This window comes from Dermochelys coriacea, chromosome 5, assembly GCF_009764565.3.
Source record: "Dermochelys coriacea isolate rDerCor1 chromosome 5, rDerCor1.pri.v4, whole genome shotgun sequence".
Lineage (NCBI taxonomy): Eukaryota > Metazoa > Chordata > Testudines > Dermochelyidae > Dermochelys > Dermochelys coriacea.
In genome coordinates, this window is record NC_050072.1 from 89,886,720 (window position 1) to 89,909,988 (window position 23,269).

Consider the following 23,269-nt stretch of genomic DNA (forward strand, 5'->3'; position numbering starts at 1 on the left):
GTGGTCAGGCCTTCCGAAAGCAATTCCAGGCCGCAGGGCAGAACAGTCAACGGGCCCCACGCACGCACAAGTCACGCCCATGCGGATATGGTCCACCTGGCATTTGGGTGGTGCTGCGCCCTGTGCTGGCTGGTGCCCAGCGAGCTGCCGGCTGTGCTGCTGGGTGCACTCTTCTGGCATGGCCAGGGCTTCCACATGCCCACCCAGTGGGATTGGGCGAGTTTGGGCGTGTGTGGTAGTGGGGGATTGAGGGGTCAGGCTCTGGGAGGGAGTTTGGGTGCAGGCTCTAGGCTTGGGCAGGGGGTTGGGGTGCAGGAGGGGGGCCGGGGGTCAGTGCTTACCTTGGGTGGCTCCTGAAATCGGCTGGCACATCCCTCTGGCAGCAGCTTCTAAGTGGGGAGCCCAGGGGGACTCTGTGTGCCACTGCCTGCGGGCACTGCCCCCACAGCTCCCATTGGCCGCAGTTCCTGGCCAATGGGAGCTGTGGAGTCGGTGCTCGGGCTGGGGACAGTGCGTGGACGCTCTCCTCCCAGGGGGCTGCAGGTACTTGCTGTCGGCTGCTTCCAGGAGTGGTGCAGAATGAGGGTGGGCAGGAAGACTGCCGGAGCCCTGCTGCGCTGCCGGTGGCAGTGCCTAGGGCCCCCGGGGCCTTTTAAACCACCTGGGCCCCTAGACAATTGTTCTCTTTACTCCCCATGTCGGCAGGCCAGAGTGTGGTTCTAGCGAAGTGCAGAACTATCAAGAATGCCATCCTTCAGAATACATACTAAAACAAAGCTCCCTTTGCCCAGTCTTTGATGGCTATTCATGTTGAAGTTAGGGGTCCTGTGGGCAATTTTAAAAGAAAAATAGCACTTAACCCTGCCTTCTCAGCCAAATTTATCTCAACAACAAAAAACATCACACAGAATAGGTTCTTATGTCCCAGATTGTGAGGGAGTCATAAATGAGCATATGGCCACTGCATTACCTATACCTAACTCATTGGTAAGTTAGTCATTTTGGTATACCTTTAGAAAGCTGAAATCTACAGCCATTTAAAACTGAAAACAATCTTCAAGAATATGATTGTACCAGACTAGACCTTGAGTCTCAAACATATTGCTGTTGGTTCTTTTAAACTAGACACTTTCTATAAAATTCAGCAGGTTTGTAAAGAGGTCATCTTTTCTCCTAGTTGAGTACTAACTGCAGCCAACACTCCCGTTTTCCCTTCTCCATCCCCACAGTTGGGCTTCTTTTCAATAAAAGCTTGAGAGTTCTAGCATTTAGCGGCAGCATCTCACACAAGTCTATTTGCAACCAGCTCCTGTTTTCCCCAAGATTATTTCCAGCCATTCTCAGCTTTGGTAGAATATCTGGTTGCAAAATTTCATATTTTCAGATTTCTGTCCAAAGATATTGGCACCATTCTAAATGGAAGGTTAAAACACAGGATTCAACAAGCCCTAAGAGGCTCTGCTCTAATTTTATCTGAAATAAGACTGTTTTGCTTATTAATCATTTCTAAATCCATTTTCAAGGCTTTTAAAAATCTGAAGATTTATTATCACTATCAAGCTAGACTACATAAGTGATACTCTCTGACACTTCACTTTAACTCTTTAAAAAAAATAGAGCTTTCCCAATCTAAATAGTTTATCCAAATATTCAGCTGCTCCACTTTTTTACTCTCCCCTCTCACACCCATAAAACAATCAATTTTTAGAAGTACAAAACTAATACGAAGGTATTTATTAAAAACTGTATTAAAAATATTCCTAAAAGTTACATACACTGCACATTTTGTATATAACTGCAAAGAATCCCACGGATAGGGTGTATTTAAAAATTCACTATAAACTTATCAAATATATTTTAAAAATGTCAATCAATTTAGGCTCATTTTCAAATTATTGGGAAAGACCTTTAAATAATTCAGACCAAGCTTCCAATTTCAGATCAGGTGGGTGTTTTTGTTTTGTATTAACCATGATGTAGATAATCTGCTATTTAGTTTGGACAGTGAACCAGTCTGTTTCTCTTAAAAAAAGAATTCATAGTTAACATATTTTGAACATCTACAACAGCATCTCTGTTTTAATATTACTAGTTATATGCCTCTTGGGCCTCTCCCAGTAGCAGCTATCCTGACTCCAACATTTACAGAAGAATGCTGCATACCTTCTTCCATAGAGAAAGCAGCCTGATTACAAGTACATCCTCAAACAATTTTACTGGCTCCCCATTTATTTCAGGATCCAATCTGATATTGACCTCCTTGTGTCTAAAATGCACTTGCTTCAGCTGATTTCATAAATTCTCTCTCTCAACTCCTTGCTTAGTTAGCAATGACCTATACCTTTCTATTTCTGCATGCTCTTTGACCATTGTTACTATGAGAACTTTCTCCTTTGCAGTTCTTGCCATCTGCTACAATGTTTCTCTTTCTCTGCATGATTATAATTTATATGTTGCTAATTAGTATTAAATAGTGAGGAGGGACAGGGTGGGGTGGAGTGGAGTGGGGGATGGACTGGAGGGGGGGGGCGGGAAAAGAGAGAATGAACTAGAATGAGTCTTTTTCCAAACTGGTGGTTTGCAGGGGGAGAGAGATGTGGGAGGGTGGGGAAGCAGCAGCACAGAAAAATACCCTCTTTTGGAAAACTTGAATCTGTGTTTAAAAAAAAACCCAACTTTTTTTAGTCCTTGTACAACCCTTCAGCTGAAAGAGACTAGATCTGGAAAATACCAGTAGCCAGTCTCCAATCCATGCTATAAAATCTCATTTTATACAATTTAATAAATTAAGCTGCAGTATTGTACAGTGTACACACCATGAATCCTGCTAGGATGACATCTGCACAGATATGTAATGCATGACATGTTGATTCAACATGTTGAAATGGTTTGTGGGTGGTTCCATTTGAGCTCAGCCTCAAGACTGATGGCTGTAAATTCCCATTTAAGTTTCAACAAGTATTGGAATATCAGATTTGTTTAAGAGTCCAAAATTATGATTTTCAACAAGTCATTTATTTTATACATCCTGACTGGCAGTGAAATATCAGACTACTGTCAGGGTACATTTTCAAATTAGCAGGAAAAGAGAAATTCAAAGCCTTATCCCCTCAAGGAGAAGATTACACCTTCCTTCCTTCCCACACACTGGCACTTGCTGTTAAACATATTATAGATTCATCACTTGCCAAAATTTCATTTGTGAAATAAACACTGTTCAGATTTAAATTAAAAATTAAAAAAGAACTTCCTATAGATGATAAAAAATCCTGAATGTATTTTCCCTTAAGTATGTTTTCATAGCCAAGTCATAAACTACACCTGACAGATAGCAAATCACAACACCTTGCACATTCTTGAATAGTTTTAAATATTCACTTCCCTAAAACAGGTAATACTGCATTTTCCAAAAATCAGAACGTCAATCTCTTGTCAACGCGACTGTTTGTTCCATAATGAATTTTTTTTAAAGAACTGTTTACCATAGAGTTATAGTCCTAGGTAATAAGTAAAATCCTTAAACAGTTCATCTCTATTTTGGAAAAAGTGAAATTCAGGCTTTTCAGAGTTAAAGGACTGGTAAAACAATCATTTCAAAACAATTTTTGCTAGTAAAGACCATCTTTTCACATATCAACAAGTTATTACTCTCTTTCTGTCAATTTAAAAGCAGAGACAAACCATGTGTACTTTAAGTAAACAACTTGTATAAAATCTACTACCTAAGATTTCAAACCACTTCACAAATTCTGGATGCACTGCGAGTGTTTCCATAGGTAAGGAAGAGGCAAGCTTTGCACTTAAAGCAGGGATTCAACTTTTTTGTAATGTATGAAGAATATATTGCATCCTCCTGAAGCACTTAGTCTGAGTTAAAAACTTCTACGCATTTAGATTTCTTTGAAGTGCCCAAACAATCTTAACTCTACCTAGTAGTGACAGCATTAAAAATATGAAAAAAAAACAAATACCTTTTAAAAGTCAGTTTCTTCTAATCTGAGATACCAAGCACAAAATATGTATCAATCATAATTGCATAGCTGTTGCTTTCCCACTCTTTAACAATGTTTGAATTTCTTTTAAATTTAACCTTAACTCTTAATTTCATGGATTTATAATGCTTGTTTTGAGATTAATTACATCCAGGTATTTTTTTAAATTTTAAATTTCCTAATAAGCACTTTAATCCTCAACTCACATTAATAGTTTTTATCTGAGAATATTCACTGAATCTCAACACCTTTGTGAGGAAGGTAGGAGGGTATTGATCTGCTTTTTTCAGATTAAGGAAAATAATACAGTTGTGTATGGCAGACGCACTTGAGGGGCCACATCTGCAATCCTTAGTCAGAACTCTCAGTAATTTAAATGGGAGTTTTGCCTAACTACTGGACCCATAAAAAACAAGATTCTAATTGCACGTACTGCACAGTCTCTAAACCAGTCGTTCTCAGCCTATTTACCACGGTGGGCCACGTATGCTGCTCACTACTTGTTATGTGGGCCACATCCACACAATATATAATACCTGTATGGCCCTGAGGATGTCACATGGGCTGCAACTGTGTGCTGATTGGGCTTGGCTGCAGACTGAGAACCACTGCTCTAAACCAAAGCAAAATGGACCAAAATCCCTTCCAAAATCTATTGACTTTACACAAGTTACACTGGAATTATTTTGGCCCTCTAAATACAGTTGGAGGTCCTCAAATTACCTCAATTTGAAAATTATCAAAATTGTCAACTTTCACAATATTAACTGAAAACACAAAAACAACACGTGTGCCGTTTTAAATAATTCATGTCTATATTTTAATTCAGCAAGTACGGCAAAAGTGTGCTGTATAAGCTACAGTATAAAGGCAAAGTTTCCAACTACTTCTGCTCTTGTAACAGAAAGTCATCAATAACCCAGCCCTGCCTTTTGCCCACCCATGTCTGACTAAAGTTTATTTGACAAAATGAAAAAATGACACAACTTCCTAAAGTAAAGTTCTCTGTAATCTCTACTTCTTCCTCATCCTCCCACCTTACGAGTCTCACCTGCGAATGCTTTTGGGTGTCTCTCCAATCAAGAAGGTAGTTGGACCTACTCTGTGTACCTTTTTCTTCTTGTGGATTGCAGGATGTGCAATACAAAGGAGAGACTTACTGTTGTCACTTATTTGCTGTTCTCTCTTAATGATCTTTTTTGCTGATATGGCTTCTTGGGTTTCCTTCTCTCTCTAACAAAAAGAGAAATAGAAAACATTATTTGTCCATATTTCATAGAAGAGGGTTTTTTTAAATATGTAGCAATTCTGTTCTGATCACTCCAATTTCACAATTAGCCATGGTCTAGCAGTTAGTATGCTAGCCTGGGACTCAGGAGACCCAACATCAATTCCCTGATGTGTCACAAATTTTCTGTGCGACTTTGAGCAAGTCACTGTATCTCAGTTCCTCACCTGTAAAACTGGGATAATAGCACTTCCCTAGCTCACAAGAGTGTAGTGAGGATAAATACACTGAATCTTTCACTAAATGCTAGTACAATGCCTGGCACAATGGGGCCCCAATCTCCTTTGGAACCTGCATCATAATACAAAGAACCTATTCACACATTAAAATTATTGTATTGACTCAAATACATCCTCATTTCTGTCTTACTTCATTTTGCAAGATTATATGGGCCATCTGAATTTCCACTTAGTTTCTGTTTATTAATGTTTTTGTTACATGTATACTTGCCCTGTGCAGAATTTTCAGTTACTTAATACCCAAGTTTGATTTTCAATCTATGATATTTTCCTCAATCAATTTTTATTTGATGCATGCCCATTTCCTAACTTCCATGGGACTGTTTGCAATGTTCTTAGACCCTAGGATCTCACATCTGTTCTCATTATATTACTTTGGCAAAATACAGACCCAACTTGCATGGACGGGGAGGCTTTGACAATGAAGATAAACAAATTAAGAGACCAAAGATTTAAACTTTTACTTTGGCAAGGTAAGTGCACAACTCCAATCATCATCAATGCTGCAGTGAACTCTTACACAGATTATCAAAACTGAAGTCAAGGCTCTAACTATGTTAAAAAAACAAGGTCTTCAGTTCTCAAAAGGAATTGTATAATGATATTACTCAGCAAACAGACAAATTATAAATAACATCTAATATATTACAAATATTTTTAAAAATCTTACTCTGTATATTTTAAAATATTTACATATTGTATAATTATTGTTTGAATACATATGGCTATAGAATTTTAATTTAAAATTTGTAATACATTTTAATAGAAAGCCTAAAGGTTAGCTTCAAAATAAATTATTTTGATGGGTCAGATATTTAAATGCAAAATATTTATAGTAGAAAGAATACTCTCAGAAAATGTCTAGTATTCATCTTTCTTCCTCAGGGAATCAGGAGTTATATTAAAATTATATAATTTAAAATAATGCAAACAAACATAGCTGGTGTACAGTACTAGTCTAGTCATGTCAATGTCTTCCTTAAAAGTATTTTATAACTCCCTAATTTTTCATCCATTTATTTCCTTTCATTAGAGAACATGGAATAGATGAGGCAGCAATGCTTTGGTTTACACATCTGTTCAAACACAAAAGATTAAAAATCTCTCTCTTTGGGAAAAAGCCAAATCCTGTAAACACACTAAAAGTCATAAACTTGCTAGTCTTTGCAAAGAACCAGAATTACTGTAAAAACATACTGCTTACTGTAAATAAACTCTCACAAATGGCATCTGTAATTCTAAAAGGACAAAAACTTTTAAGTGTGTTTACAAAAGTTTGTGAAACTCTTATCCTGCCCAAATTAACTGGTCACGGTTTCTGCATGGAGGTAGAAAAAGTTACTGTAAACACTGTTTCCCAAGAGCTAATGCTAGTGGAAGCCTAAAGCAACTATGAATTACATTTGAATGTCTTAATTCAGTCTTCTGGACAAAAGCCAAGTGGTGAAATGGACCCACCACCAGCTTATGTTGATGCAGAACTACTGGCATTATTTGAATTTATGAAAATGTTCATGATTTTGTCAAATTCAAACCCAAGTCTAAACCCAAATAACACTTTTCAAAAATGACAAATGAACTTTTAGGCAAGAACAGAGGGTTATAGTGTAGCTTTTCTTAAGAAATCTTCAAACTCTCTCAGAGCCTTAACCAAAGTCCATGGACTTCAATTATAGCTGAGATAAGGCCTAAATGCGGCAGTATGTTTTGCACGTTGATAAGTGAAAATATTCTATGAATCATTTGACATAATTTGAAAAATTCTTTTGTTGTTTGTTTACTTTCAAATATCAATTTTTCATATTGTAATTACTGTTAAAATAACCAAAAACTTCACAGGAACATTTTGGCTGCTCCTTTCTTCTTTTGTTTGTGCTTTGAATTGGATTTCTATGTATTACTCTCATCAAGCCTACTCTCATTTCCTCCTTTTTCACTCTCACATTGCTGATGTTCTTTCCAGTCCCCTCTCTTAATGGCTGTTTGGCTTCTTCTCTTACCCTCTGCTTCAAGCCTATTTCATGCTAGCAACTTCCTTTCAACAGCTGCCCTCTTCTTGCTCCTCAAGGGCCTTTCCGCTCCACCTTCAAACCCACATAATTTGTTATAAGTCCTTCTAGGCCAAATTTTATGCTGACACTATACCATTGGCCTCTTTCATTTGCATTATCTCATATATTGTATACATCTGAATTACACACCATTCCTGCAAAGACTGACTGAACTGCATGGGACTTGATACAATCATATCCTTTTATGGGATTAGACTTTAAGATTGCAATCTCCTTGGTACAGAGACCATCATGTTTGTAAAATGCCATGCTCACTTACAATACTCTATAGAATACTCTGACTTTGGAATAAGACATGTCTAAAAAACATAAAAAAAAAAATAATCAGTGAGATGACCAAAAAATGCTACCATGGCTAAAACAGAATAAAAGAGGCAGTTAGAGACAAAAAAGACATCAATTTAAAAACTGGAAGTTAAATTAAGTGAGGAAAACAGAAAGGAGCATAAACTCTGGCAAGATAAGTGTCAAAGTATAATTAGGCAGGCCAAAACATTTGAAGAGCAAGTAGCAAAATAAAAAACTAAGTAATTTTTTCAAAGCAGGAAGCCTGACAAATGATCCGTGAAGCCACTGGATGATCGAGGTGCTAAGGGAGCACTTAAGGAAGCCAAGGCTGTTGCGGAGAAGCTAAATGAATTTGTTGCATCTGTTTTCACTGCAGGGGATGAGAAGGAGATTCCCACACCTAAGCCATTCTTTTTAGAAAACGCATCTGAGGAACTGTCCCAGATTGAGGTGTCAATAGAAGAGGTTTTGCAACAAATTTATAAATTAAACAGTAATAAGTCACCAGGACCAGATGTTCTGAAGGAACTTAAATATGAAATTACAGAACTACTAACTGTGGCATGTAATCTATCACTTAAATCAGCCTCTGTACCAGCTGACTGGAGGATAGCTAATACAATGATCATTTTAAAAAAAAAAGTTCCAGAGGTGAGCCTGTCAATTACAGGCCAGTAAGTCTAATTTCAGTATCAAGGAAATTGGTTGAAACTATAATAAAGAACAGAATTATCAGATACCTAGATGAATACAAGATATGGGGGAAGAGTCAACATGGCTTTTGTAAAGGGGAATCATTCCTCACCAAATCTACTAGAATTCTTTGAGATGATCAACAAGCAAGTGGACCAAGGTGAAAGTACTTGGACTTTCAGAAAATCTTTGACAAGATCCCTCACCAAAGGCTCTTATAAGCAAAGTAAACAGTCATGGGATAAAGAGGTTATATAATAAGAGAGAAGGTCCTCACATGGATCAGTAACTGGTTAAAAGATAGGAAACAAAAGGTAGAAATAAACAGTCATTTTTCACATTGGAGAGAGGTAAATAGTGTCATCCCCTAAGGATCTGTACTGGGACTAGTGCTGTTCAATATATTCATAAATGATCTGGAAAAGGGGGTGGCAAAGTCTGCACACGACACAAAATTATTCAAGACAGTTAAGCCCAAAGCTGACTGAGAAGAATTATAAAGGGATCTCACAAAAATGGGCCACAAAATGGCAGATGAAATTCAATGATATGATAAATGCAAAATAACGTACATTGGAAAACATCATCCCAACCATACATATAAAATGACAGGGTCTAAATTAGCTGTCACCACTCAAGAATGAGATCTTGGAGTCATCATGGACAGTTCTCTGAATATATCTGCTCAATGTGCCGCAGAAGTCAAAAAAAGCTAACAATGTTAGGAACCATTAGGAAAGTGACAGATGCTAAAACAGAAAATATCATAATGTCAGAGAAGTCCATGGTACGCCCACATCTTGAATATTGCATGCAATTCTAGTCGCCCCCATCTCAAAAGCAGAGAGATTAGAATTGAAAAAGTACAGAGAAAGGCAACAAAAATGCATATGGAGGAGAGATTAAAAAAACTGAGACGGTTCAGCTTGGAAAAGAGACAAAAAAGGAGGAATATGATAGAGGTCTATAAAATCATGAATGGTGTGGAGAAAGTGAACAGGGAAGTGTTATTTATTTCACATAACAGAAGAATCATGGGTCACCCAGTGAAATTAATAAGCAGCAGGTTTAAAACAAACATGAGGAAGTACTTCTTCAAACAATGCACAGTCGAGCTGTGGAACTTATTGCCAGGGGATGTTGTGAAGGCCAAAAGTATAACTGGGTTCAAAAAAGAATTATGTAAATTCCTATTAGCTAAAACAGTCAGGGATGCAACTCCATGCTCTGGGTGTCCCTAAAACTTCTGACTGCTAGACCCTAGGAGTGGATGACAGGGGATGGATCACTTGATAAATTGCCTTGTTCTGTTCACTCCCCCAGAAGCATATGGCATCGGCCACTGTCAGCAGACAGGATGCTAGGCTGGATGGACCAATGGTTTGTTCTAGTACGGCCATTCTTATGAAAGCCCATAGGAGAAAAATCTTTTAAATGGGCTAGCAAATTCTTATCTAGGCAAGCATATTTTATATCACTATATTAAAACTTATAAAAACCAGTAGAACCATATCAATTCACATTAGTGAATGGGAGACCCATTATACATTACTGAATTCTGTGACCAAGTGAAGAAATCAACAAAACAATAAAAAACCCAGAATCTTGTATCACAAGTCATATTTTGTGCATGTAGTTTAGTTCCGATTTTTATACTACTGTATAAGAAAACTAGTAAATATGCTGCTGGATATTTTGAAAGAGTAACAAAACTTTAGTGATAAGTCCTCACCTCCCAATCTTTTAGATCTTTGCTGAAAAGTGGGAAGAGTACTGCTGACTTGTGCATGTGAATTTCGGGTAGTGTGGTGTAATGAAATGTGAAGTGGCATTCTATTGTATTAAACCAGAGAACCAGAAGAATGAGTTAATAAGTATTTACAAACTTTCAAACGCTTTGCCATACACATCCTGGGTTCTTTTCCCCAGGATTAGGATTCCAGACAACACCTGGATTTGAAGTAATGTGTTCAACCATTTTCTCCCAATTTATTTGGATGGAAGCAGGGCTGGGGAATTTTGAGGAGAGACTGGATGAGGAAAGTGGTCAGTGGAAACATGTGACTCAAAGAACCAGGCAGAGAAAAAGACGGGCTAGTGAAGGAGAAATAGAGCTTAGGAACAGGTTTGCAGAGTTGGAAAATGAAGGGGCTCAGCAGGTAGACGCTGAAGGTGGAAGGGTAAGGAAGAAGAGAAGAGAGGCTAGCCTATAGAAAAAGGGGAAGAGTCAAGGGAGACTACACCAAATATGAGCCCCAGGAGGATACAGGATGGGTTGAAGAGAATTGTAAGGGAAAATAGGAATGGAAAGAACTTGCAGCCAGAGGGAACAGGGGAGAGACTGGAGAATAGCACTGTCACCAGGAAAAGGCAGGTCTATGTGATCGGGGACTCTTTATTGAGAAGAATAGACAGGCCTGTAACTAGAGCTGATCCTGAGAATAGAAGGGTGTGCTGTCTTCCGGGTGCTAAGATACGGGATGTAGACCTGAGGTTGAAAAGGATCCTCAAGGGAGCGGGAAAGAATCCCCTAATTATCCTTCATGTGGGAACAAATGATACAGCCAGATTCTCGCTGGAAAGTATCAAGGGAGACTATGCTAGGCTGGGGAAGACGCTTAAGGAAATTGAGGCTCAGGTGATCTTTAGCGGGATCCTTCCTGTTCCTAGAGAAGGGCAACAAAGGTGTGACAAGATTATGACTGTCAACAGATGGCTTAGGCAGTGGTGCTATAAGGAGGGCTTTGGGATGTATGGCCACTGGGAGGCATTCACGGACAGAGGTCAGTTCTCTCGGGATGGACTTCATCTGAGTAGGGAAGGAAATAGACTTCTAGGATCGAGGCTGGCACAACTGATAAAGAGAGCTTTAAACTAGGAATTGGGGGGAGATGGATGGGAGATGTCCAGAAAATCTCCACGCCAGATTTTAGCATTGAGAGGGAAGAAGATGAAGTAAGAAAGGATACAGCCATGGGTAGGAGAATGTATATAAGGAGCGAGGGCGGTGTGGATACTAGTCTAATAGGTTATACTGGCTGTAGAATGACTGTGCCTAATAGGGTACAAAATGTGAGCGAGGCCAAACAGCAAAAATTAAGATGTTTATACACCAATGCGAGGAGTCTAGGTAACAAAATGGAGGAACTAGAGCTACTGGTGCAGGAAGTGAAACCAGATATTATAGGGATAACAGAAACATGGTGGAATAGTAGTCATGACTGGACTACAGGTATTGAAGGGTATGTGCTCTTTAGGAAAGACAGAAACAAAGGTAAAGGGGGTGGAGTAGCATTGTATATCAACGATGAGTTAGAATGTAAAGAAATAAGAAGCGATGCAATGGATAAGACAGAGTCTGTCTGGGCAAAAATTACATTGGGGAAGAAAACTAGTAAAGCCTCTCCTGCGATAGTGCTTGGGGTGTGCTATAGACCTCCGGGATCTAATTTGGTTATGGATAGAGCCCTTTTTAATGTCTTTAATAAAGTAAATACTAATGGAAACTGCGTGATCATGGGAGACTTTAACTTCCCAGATATAGACTGGAGGACCAGTGCTAGTAATAATAATAGGGCTCAGATTTTCCTAGATGCGATAGCTGATGGATTCCTTCATCAAGTAGTTGCTGAACCGACTAGAGGGGATGCCATTTTAGATTTAATTTTGGTGAGTAGCGAGGACCTCATAGAAGAAATGGTTGTAGGGGACAATCTTGGCTCAAGTGATCATGAGCTAATTCAGTTCAAACTAAATGGAAGGATTAACAAAAATAAATCTGCAACTAGGGTTTTTGATTTCAAAAGGGCTGACTTTGAAAAATTAAGGCAATTAGTTAGGGAAGTGGATTGGACTGAAGAACTTATGGATCTAAAGGCAGTTGAGGCCTGGGATTACTTTAAATCAAAACTGCAGAAGCTATCGGAAGCCTGTATCCCAAGAAAGGGGAAAAAATTCATAGGAAGGAGTTGTAGACCAAGCTGGATGAGCAAGCATCTTAGAGAGGTGATTATGAAGAAGCAGAAAGCATACAGGGAGTGGAAGATGGGAGGGATCAGCAAGGAAAGCTACCTAATTGAGGTCAGAAGATGTAGGGATAAAGTCAGAGAGGCTAAAAGTCGAGTAGAGTTGGACCTTGCAAAGGGAATTAAAACCAATAGTAAAAGGTTCTATAGCCATATAAATAAGAAGAAAACTAAGAAGGAAGAAGTGGGGCGGCTTAACACTGAGGATGGAGCGGAGGTTAAAGATAATCTAGGCATGGCCCAATATCTAAACAAATACTTTGCCTCAGTCTTTAATAAGGCTAAAGAGGATCTTGGGGATAATGGTAGCATGACAAATGGGAAGGAGGATATAGAGGTAGATATTACCATATCAGAGGTAGAAGCGAAACTGAAACAGCTTAATGGGACTAAATCGGGGGGCCCAGATAATCTTCATCCAAGAATATTAAAGGAATTGGCACCTGAAATTGCAAGCCCATTAGCAAGAATTTTTAATGAATCTGTAAACTCAGGAATAGTAACGAATGATTGGAGAATTGCTAATATAGTTCCTATTTTTAAGAAAGGAAAAAAAAGTGATCCAGGTAACTACAGGCCAGTTAGTTTGACATCTGTAGTATGCAAGGTCCTGGAAAAAATTTTGAAGGAGAAATTAGTTAAGGACATTGAAGTCAATGGTAAATGGGACAAAATACAACATGGTTTTACAAAAGGTAGATCGTGCCAAACCAACCTAATCTCCTTTTTTGAAAAAGTAACAGATTTTTTAGATAAAGGAAATGCAGTGGATCTAATTTACCTAGATTTCAGTAAGGCATTTGATACCATGCCACATGGGGAATTATTAGTTAAATTGGAGAAGATGGGGATCAATATGAACATCAGAAGGTGGATAAGGAATTGGTTAAAGGGGAGACTGCAACGGGTCCTACTGAAAGGCGAACTGTCAGGTTGGAGGGAGGTTACCAGTGGAGTTCCTCAGGGATCGGTTTTGGGACCAATCTTATTTAATCTTTTTGTTACTGACCTTGGCACAAAAAGTGGGAGTGTGCTAATAAAGTTTGCAGATGATACAAAGCTGGGAGGTATTGCCAATTCGGAGAAGGATCGGGATATTATACAGGAGGATCTGGATGACCTTGTAAACTGGAGTAATAGTAATAGGATGAAATTTAATAGTGAGAAGTGTAAGGTTATGCATTTAGGGAGTAATAACAAGAATTTTAGTTATAAGTTGGGGACGCATCAATTAGAAGTAACGGAAGAGGAGAAGGACCTTGGAGTATTGGTTGATCATAGGATGACTATGAGCTGCCAATGTGATATGGCTGTGAAAAAAGCTAATGCGGTTTTGGGATGCATCAGGAGAGGCATTTCCAGTAGGGATAAGGAGGTTTTAGTACCGTTATACAAGGCACTGGTGAGACCTCACCTAGAATACTGTGTGCAGTTCTGGTCTCCCATGTTTAAAAAGGATGAATTCAAACTGGAGCAGGTACAGAGAAGGGCTACTAGGATGATCCGAGGAATGGAAAACTTGTCTTATGAAAGGAGACTTAAGGAGCTTGGCTTGTTTAGCCTAACTAAAAGAAGGCTGAGGGGAGATATGATTGCTCTCTATAAATATATCAGAGGGATAAATATAGGAGAGGGAGAGGAATTATTTCAGCTCAGCACCAATGTGGACACAAGAACAAATGGCTATAAACTGGCCACCAGGAAGTTTAGACTTGAAATCAGACGAAGGTTTTTAACCATTAGAGGAGTGAAGTTTTGGAATAACCTTCCAAGGGAAGCAGTGGGGGCAAAAGATCTATCTGGTTTTAAGATTCTACTCGATAAGTTTATGGAGGAGATGGTATGATGGGATAATGGGATTTTGGTAAGTAATTTATCTTTAAATATTCAGGGTAAATAGGCCAAATCCCCTGAGATGGGATATTAGATGGATGGGATCTGAGTTACTATAGAAAATTCTTTCCTGGGTATCTGGCTGGTGAATCTTGCCCATATGCTCAGGGTTTGGCTGATTGCCATGTTTGGGGTCGGGAGGGAGTTTTCCTCCAGGGCAGATTGGAGAGGCCCTGGAGGTTTTTTTGCCTTCCTCTGTAGCATGGGGCATGGTTGACTGGAGGGAGGCTTCTCTGCTCCTTGAAGTTTTGAACCATGATTTGAGGACTTCAATAGCTCAGACATGGGTGAGGTTTTTCATAGGAGTGGTGGGTGAGATTCTGTGGCCTGCGCTGTGCAGGAGGTCGGACTAGATGATCAGAGTGGTCCCTTCTGACCTTAGTATCTATGAATCTATGAATTTGAAAGAAAATGCATATGCTTAAAAATTCCAAATACATGATGATGTGCAAAATATTTTGAAACACATCTGAATACAGAATGTGGAAACCCATGAGGATTCTGGTCGGTCAATCAATACACTATCATTCAGAGATATGATACTTCCATGTTAAAAAGTTTTCTTATGTACAGTTTACCACATTTTCTAATTAGCCTGCTTAAATGTATTTACTTTGTCTTTTGCTCTCAATCCAATACATATTTTTGAAAAAGAAAGCAACAGCAGAGTGACAAACTGACACTCTTCTGATGAGGTCAATAAGTTCGGTGTTGGCTGCAACATGTATTTGCAGGGCATGTAACTACATTACCAACCAAAAGGTTAAAGCTTCCCTTAAATAACTGATCATAGGCTTATTCGTCCTCCAACAAATTCATTGCACTCATACTAAATTATTTGAAACCCTCTCTTTTTTTTTAATTACACTTCTCACATTTTCCTTCCTCTCAAACCAATATATTAGGAGATAGGTCCAGTGTCATGGCAAAGTAATGTTGCCTCTGTAGCACCGAAAGCAAGAAATTATTTACTTGCAATTGACTAGATTCAGTCTAGTCCATCACAGTTGTCCATGCTCTCTCAGAGGAAAATCTGCCAAATGTAATCTAAATTGAATTACTAAAGATTGACAATATATTTTCAAACAAACAAAACGCTACAGGGTAAAGTCTAGTGTCAGAGATGAAAGCCCTTTATCTACCAATTCAAGTATCAGCCAATATTTTTGCATCCTATGAAGTTAACTTAATGAAATAAACCTTAAGGAACTGGAAAGTATCAGCCACGTGCTGGAAAAATGTGAGGGTTAAGGATAAGAAACTGAGTTTAGACAGACATCTCAAACTGAGAGCTGCTGTATGCACAATTAAATGCGATTGTGAGGCCCCAGTTAAATGTGGGGAAAGGTGCATATGGCAACTCAGTCATTCCTCCCTTCTTACCTTCCTCTTGTTTCACTATCTCTTCCATGACTGTGCAACAGTACCTGCTGTAAAGAGACTTCCCTGTGCTGCACCAGCAAAGACAGACTGGGGAAGATCAGGGAGAATTATTTTAAGTGTTCTACAACCTTTAGACTATGTCACTGATTAAAAATACTTCCTGAGAAAGCAGTTATTTTGACCTCTTCATATTCCACTTCTTCTGCACAGAGTATTCAAAACATATCAGACATTAATTTTCCAAAGACCAAAACCTTGCTTATAAGTTTAAGAAGAAGACACATACATAGAAAATGAAGAATGAATAGAGAAAATTCACTCAATCCTTACGTTCACATGTATTTTCAGAAGGGACGGGACGAATGTAAGAATGAGTGAAACTGGGGCATTAAATATAAATATACAAAGGGGGTGACTTCAAAGTCATTGGTTCCAGCTTGACATTCTATCTTCAACCCTCAACCCAAACTCGGACATATTTTAGCAATGTGTGATAATCTAAATACCAAAGTGAGAGGGATCTTTTAAAATGTATAACAGGCCTATAGTAAACAATTATTTTCTGCGATCATATCCATGTCGACTTTTGAAGGCATACAACTTTCATATACTTGCTTCCTGCAAGGGGCACGCTATTGTAAACCAAGCAGGGCTGGCCCTACATGTTATGGAACCTCAGGCAAATAAGTGTGGGGGCCAATTCAGCTCCCTCCTCACCTACGACTGAGTCAATCTGGCTGCAAAATGAATTGCTGCTATAGATTGCTAGTGCTGGAGTCAAAACAGACTACAAATGGGGGCATCAGGGATGGTACTCTACATGAGCATGTGCTGTAGGGCCACATTAAGCTACATGGGTGATTGTGCAATGGGAATTATTTCTAGATAGTTCCGAACCCTGTGACAATTCCTCATTTCTCCAGGTTCCTTCAATGACAATGAATATCCTTCGAAAACTGTGGGACTTCACATGTTAAAATACTTCGGCATAAATATACTATGTCTGAGGCTCTTTCTCTCTCTAACTTGTTGCTACTTCACCCATCTAAACTATCACCCTGCAGCAGTTTTCTTGCAACATATAGGCTTCCAGCCATCATTTCCACTGTGCATCTTTCCCCCTTCATAGCCAGAGCAGTGTTAACTAGTTTCTTCCTTAAAGGATACATGAAATCACTGCCCCCAGATATGCAGGATGCATATCTTGTACAGTTTCATTATCTAATTATTTTCATTTCTAAAAACAAACAAAACTGTAATTACTCAAACTTCTAGGTGCACTGCCATCAGTCATACAAAATTATGAAATATAGTAGAGAAACCCAGTCGGACTGTCTTGTTAACATCTACTCACAATAAAACAACAAGCAAATACCCATTCTGCCTCATGCCTAACCCCAATCCCTTCAAAAACTGACAGAACAGATGCAGCCTGTACCATGTCCTGAAGGTCCACAGACTTTGGACCACTGAATTTTCCAATGGGACTCATTCATAGCCCCAAATAGTCTGTTTACTTTCTTTTTTCCCCTCCTTAAAAATTTCCTCTGCTTTTCTTTCCAACGGCTTTTCTCACATTACATACGAGTTGATGCCACCTTTCATTATACTTTTTAAGAAACTTTCATATTCACAGTTTTCACTGTATCTGGGTATGTTTTCTGTATTTGCTAGAACATATGAAATCTGCAACTTTAGATTACTCTTGTTCACTTCATTTTTGGTTTCTTCTACCACCCACTTCCAGACAGATAAGCATGAAGAAAGTCTTCCTCTCTAAGAAACTTCAATACTTTGCAAGCAAGAAGCTGCTCAAAGAATAATGTAGTCAGCATCACTCTTCCTTAGGGATCATATGCATTATCTAGTCCCTCTTCAACATGATACCCATACAGCCAAGATCACAGAATAGCTAGCTTCATCAAGAACCATGGAACAGCTACTGTTATACCATAATACACTTGCCTCACATCTGGTAGTCTGAAAGCAGAATTGTTCTTTTATCTACAGTTCATCAATTATGAAGATAATACTGTAATTACAAGTGTTAGTGTCTATCTAATCTAAGGTGTCTGTCACAATAATATTCAAGATACAAATGGTAAGGATTATGTTTTAAAATGGCTCCTGAAATTAACATTGCCTTTAAGTAAGGGGGACTAAAATTACATGTTAAAAAAAAGCCGCTAAAATTGTTTTCATCTGTTGTACTTGTAATACAGAATATTAGGAAGGTTCTTAATGTAATTACAAACCCCAATATTCGATTCCTCACTTAATTTCTTCCAAAAGGAAACCAACTCCCTGCAATTTCACATCCATTATCAGACCTAATTCTGTGATAGACTTTTTGAAGTCAATTAGAACACTTGCTCACTAGTGTGAGCAAGGAGTTCTGAGTCTGTCCCCATATAATTAATATTTCATTATACCACACAGTTCAGTCAGTGGAATTCTTTTAATAGAAGTATATTCTTCACACTATGAAGAAACCAACAAAATTCTAAATTACAATGTACTGAGGGACTAAATTATTTCCAAGACTTCTTTAAAGATTTAACAATAAAAAAAAAACAAAAAAAAACAACAACATTGAGGACCAGACCCCGGCCTTATTTCAGCCCCTCTGTGGTGCAAAGCAGTCAGAAAGCTGCCCTTACTGAGCCGATAAGGATTCCTTAGATGTCAAAGACCTAGTATAACCACCATAACTTTATGTCACCACCATTTGCCCCACACTGTAGAAGACATTTCAGGAAAATGGTTGAGGGTATGGATGGGGCTGGAATGCTTTGTTGCTCAAGTGATCCCCCAGCTAGTGTAACAGCCCCTTGGGAGCAATTATCAAATGGCAAATATTGCAGCATCGCTGAGGCTACTCTAACTTGTGCTGGAACTTGAGCCAGTTGCTGGAGGGACTAGTGAGGCACAAAGGTGATAAACGGTCACCTTTGCCCCCTTCTAACTGAGTGGGGAGATAGTGAGTGATGAAGAAATTTTGGTTGTTAACTGAAGTCCTCTGAAATATTCATATTTTTTAACTCTTTGTTTGGGAACTGCGCTGGGAAAAACCAATGAAAGCAAGCGGCTCTCTGTGAAGGGACTGGGTTTGATTCCATTTCCCACAATATTAGCCCCAGTTCCTTTTTTATATGGCTATGGTCCAGATATCAACAGATTCTGCCAACATCCAAGACAGGCATCACAATATCAGTCTATATACAGCCATACTCTCCATTTTCACTAGACTAGTTTATACAGGGGCCAGCATTCCACTACTTTGTATTTTCATCAGTTAAAAAAAAATCACTACTCCTCAATTAGACTTACCTGTAATTGTCCAACAAGAATGCTCCCATCGACTACAGAGATGAAACATTCTTTAGTCTGGACAGGAACAGCCCAAACTAGTCCAGATGAGGCAGAAGTCCTCAGAGCAATACACAGCTTTTCTATTTCCTTGCCTTCCATGTAACACTCAATGCTCTGCCTTTCTGACATGTTCAACTTCAGATCAGCCATAGACTGAGACACCATTCCTGAAATTGTGATCTCAAGCTTGGAACTGGGAAGTGCTGATAATAGGCTACCAGGTCAACCAAGGACAGATATCTCTCTGCTCTGCACAATTTTCACTGCAGTCAGATGGAGAGAAGTTATTTTCAGGGGCAGCAGCAATTTCTTTCCCCTTTTTAGCTGGTTAACAGGATTAATTCATTCAAGTGACTTATCGCCTTAGTACATCAGAAAACCTAACCACAAATCAATCATCATCATTATTGTTGTTGTTGAAAAAGGGGAAGAACCACTAGCTTGTCTCAGAACTCAAGACCAGTTGGTAATTGCTTATTCTATTAGAAGCCAGAAGACCTCAAAACAACATTTCCTGATTATTGCAGATAGCCCAGAACAACATCTGCCCAACAGCTATAAGCTTTACAAAATTGTGTGTATAGGACATTAAAAAATACATTGAAAGGGTTAATTCCATAATATGTTGAAATAGTAACCTTAACAAAACAACATTACAGGTCAATCATTTGGGAACAATTATTTTAAAGCAGAATAGCCTTCCCTATCCTGAAAGAGCAGGATAATGGAATGTTATCTCCCCAATGTCTACTCACTGTAAACAACCTATCTTTCCTGGATGAATGAAAAAGCTGTATAAACATACTGCAATCAAATCTACTATAACTGATGGAAATCCTTTCTTTTAGCAATCTAAAAAATGCCAATATACTACAAATATGATAAAGAGGAGTTCTTAATAACACAACTTTTGTATTTATAGTATTCTGAGAAGCACTGGGTATATAAAGGACACATTTTTTCTAGACTGACAGCATGCTTAGTTCTCTCATTTACACCACACTGCAATAACATAAAGAGGGGTTTACCATTAATCCAGGTTTTACTACAAAGCATCCAGTTATTTCTCTGTCAAACACTGGCAAGAGTGCCAAGTGTCTGTCATCCAATTCAGGGGATTAAGTCTTCTTTTATAGTGTGATACTTGTACCAATTTATAAAAATACAGATATAGTTTCTTAGAGCTGGTCACACTCTATATTTTGGCCAGGATTCATGCCGCAGAGGTTGAATATGACAGCTGGCAGGAAGTTGAGGGGAGAATACATCCTCCCCCTTTTCAGTCACCACATTTCAGTTGCCATAGTAATTAATCCTCAATTGAATGGCTGTCTTTGTACATTTCTTTTCAGTAAAACTTTAAGTAAACTTAAGTTGAAAACATGCAGTTGACTGGAAGGAAAAAAAAAAATAAAAAAACCCACAACCCCAAGGCTCCATATAACCCACAGGTACAGTACAAGTTTTGTGACTAAAGCATTTCCATTTATTGAGAGCAAATTAGCTCTAATGTAGGATATTATCAGTTTTTCAAAATACTTAAATATGCCCTGCCCCTGTTTTTATAATTGTTTTGTGAAGTAAATTTCCCCCCTTCTTCAAATTCTTCTTTCCCTGCTTAAAAAAAAACCCCTTCAGAAAAATAAAAGTAAAAATCGGCTTTAAAAGAGCTAAAGAAAGGCCATCCCAGACCCCTCTACTTTTGAATTTTCATGTAGACTGTTTTTGCCAATTAACACTGAAATTAATTAGGGAATTAATTATGGAATCCAGACATTCAATTCAGAATAGACTGGAAACAGTAGAAGAGGATATTTCATCTTGGCTCTGGGAGGCTTTTATTTCTTTTACGTTTAACTAAAAAAAAAAAAGTTCACTAATAAGAGTCCAAAAAAGCAAAAGAATATTAAGGGAAATAAATCAAACATTCACCACTGAAAATCAGCCAGGCTGCTACAGTCTTTAGTCACCCTGTGCATAAGAGGAATGGAAATGCAAACTGTGCAAATATTTAGTGGGCATGTCAGCTCTGAAGAAACATGTGAACACCTATATTTTCTCCCTACTATTTACCTCACTCCTGGAGGAACGTGTAAAAGCTTGGTTTTGTTATTTGCATAGCTGTCATGACTTTTGGTCCTTGTCTTTAGTAAGGCTGAAATCAGTGAGGGGGGGACTGACCTGGATTCTTCATCTTTTCTAAAATGATGGCTACAGAAGGACACACTATTCAATCCACGGCTTCATTTGCACTGAATATTTTCCCCCCTTCAGAAACTTTTTCCATTTGAATATATTTCCTTTCCATCTGATATCACCCCCTGGCAGAGAATACAAACACAGGTTTTCTTTGTAACATATGGCGACATATTGTTAATATAGGTAAACTCCCCTTGTAATAATGTCAATATTTTAAGCAAGTTTGTGGTTGTTCATGCACTGACAACAGAAGTATGAATCATTTTTATGGAAACAAATGCTGAAGACGATGGGCCCTCTGGATCCCATTAAATTAGTTGAGGTTGGGCAAAGCACGGTAAGGTGTGGAAAAATTAACAGGGAAACTATTTACTTCAAGAAGAACCTTCTTCGCTCAGACCAGTTCTATGGATGGGGAAACCCGCCTATCTTAAATTGCATCTATTGTTAAATAAATGACAGCTTATTTTATGAAGATGTGAACATTGGAGCAAGGGGCAGCTGTGGATTTTTCTTTTGCTAGATGACCTTTGAACCCAGGAAACTGTGGATCAAATGGTTAGAATCCTGAAGCCTGGTGAGATTTCCCCATCTATGCCTTGCATCATTGTGCTCTCAGAGAGCTGGGCACATTTCTCCACTATTGGGAGGAGAGGAGCAAAGCCAAAGCCTTTCCATAAACCTTAGTGATCTCTATATTTTTAAAGCGCTTTGCTCAGGGGTATGGAACACTGAAGTTTTTGGGAAGTACACAGCATAACAAGCGGTTGAGATCTGTGGAAGTGGTTTTTAACATAAAGTTATCTTTTTGAAAGATGTAAGAGGTAAAGTTTTCTATTGATAGAGCATCAGATTCTACTGTTTGTTAATATGACCAATCAAAAGACAACCTGGTAGGACATGAAAGAGAACCTACTAAGTTGAGTTTCCATATGGACAACTTCAGATATAAGGTGTTTTTATCAGTATGTGTGTGACAGAAAATGATTTGTTTGTCCAATGAGTCCAATATGCTGGCTACAAACACACAATGAGATTTCAAAATATTTAACCACAGCCCCTGAACAGTAATTTATAGCACATCCCAACCACATCACACCTTAACCTTTAGGACACCCAGGCTTGCCTGTAATTAGGGGAAGCTTGATTCATCTCTTCAAGTGAGCTACTGTGGTGGAAGGTGTCTAGAGGTAAGGATCACTGAGATGACTGTCATAGTAATACCTTTTCCTTCAACTTCATCCTTCAAATACTTATGCTTTTTTAAGTTAAACAGGCTGGCCTGACATGCATCACTAGTCCATATTATAACATCAACAGTATCTTTTGATCTCCAGCAAGATCCGCTGCACTACCACCATCTCCACTTAGGAGAATTATGTCTTCTTTTGCTAATTTGGAGTTATTAATGCCTAAATTGAAATTTCCCCTTGATCAAGGTCATCCAGATGAGCTGTATCCTTCGGAACAGTTAACATAACATTTGCCCAGTTTATGAGAAGGCACCTCTGCTGTCCTTAAGTCTTTTCTCTTTGAGATGTACATCCTTCTTTTGACATTCTGGTTTGCTATTAATATATACATTGTAGATTATCTCAGGCTGCTGAGTCTCCTCTGTTATACAAAGGGATGCATTTTAATTGCCAAAATTCTTAAGTAAATATTTTTATTTCCGTACGTGTTTTATACTAGGTACTACTTGTAGCAGATATAGAGCAGTTTAAGCAAAACTATAAATATTGACGTAACCACATTATTTAAAGCAAAACTGCAGTTTTTAAGGGAGACCACTGTACCTCCTTGATTATGTTTCAAGGGTGAGCTG

The 23,269-nt window shown here is 38.6% G+C and overlaps 1 protein-coding gene across 7 annotated transcripts in view; it reads right to left on the reverse strand.

The window, feature by feature from the left end:
* Positions 1-23,269, reverse strand: part of ERCC6L2 (ERCC excision repair 6 like 2) — a 121,035-nt gene that overhangs the window by 11,667 nt on the left and 86,099 nt on the right. For all 7 annotated transcript variants that reach the window (XM_043514303.1, XM_043514301.1, XM_038401960.2 and 4 more), the window contains one exon: positions 5,044-5,225. In XM_043514303.1, coding sequence (XP_043370238.1) covers positions 5,044-5,225 — 182 coding nt within the window. The remainder of the gene's footprint in view (positions 1-5,043; positions 5,226-23,269) is intronic.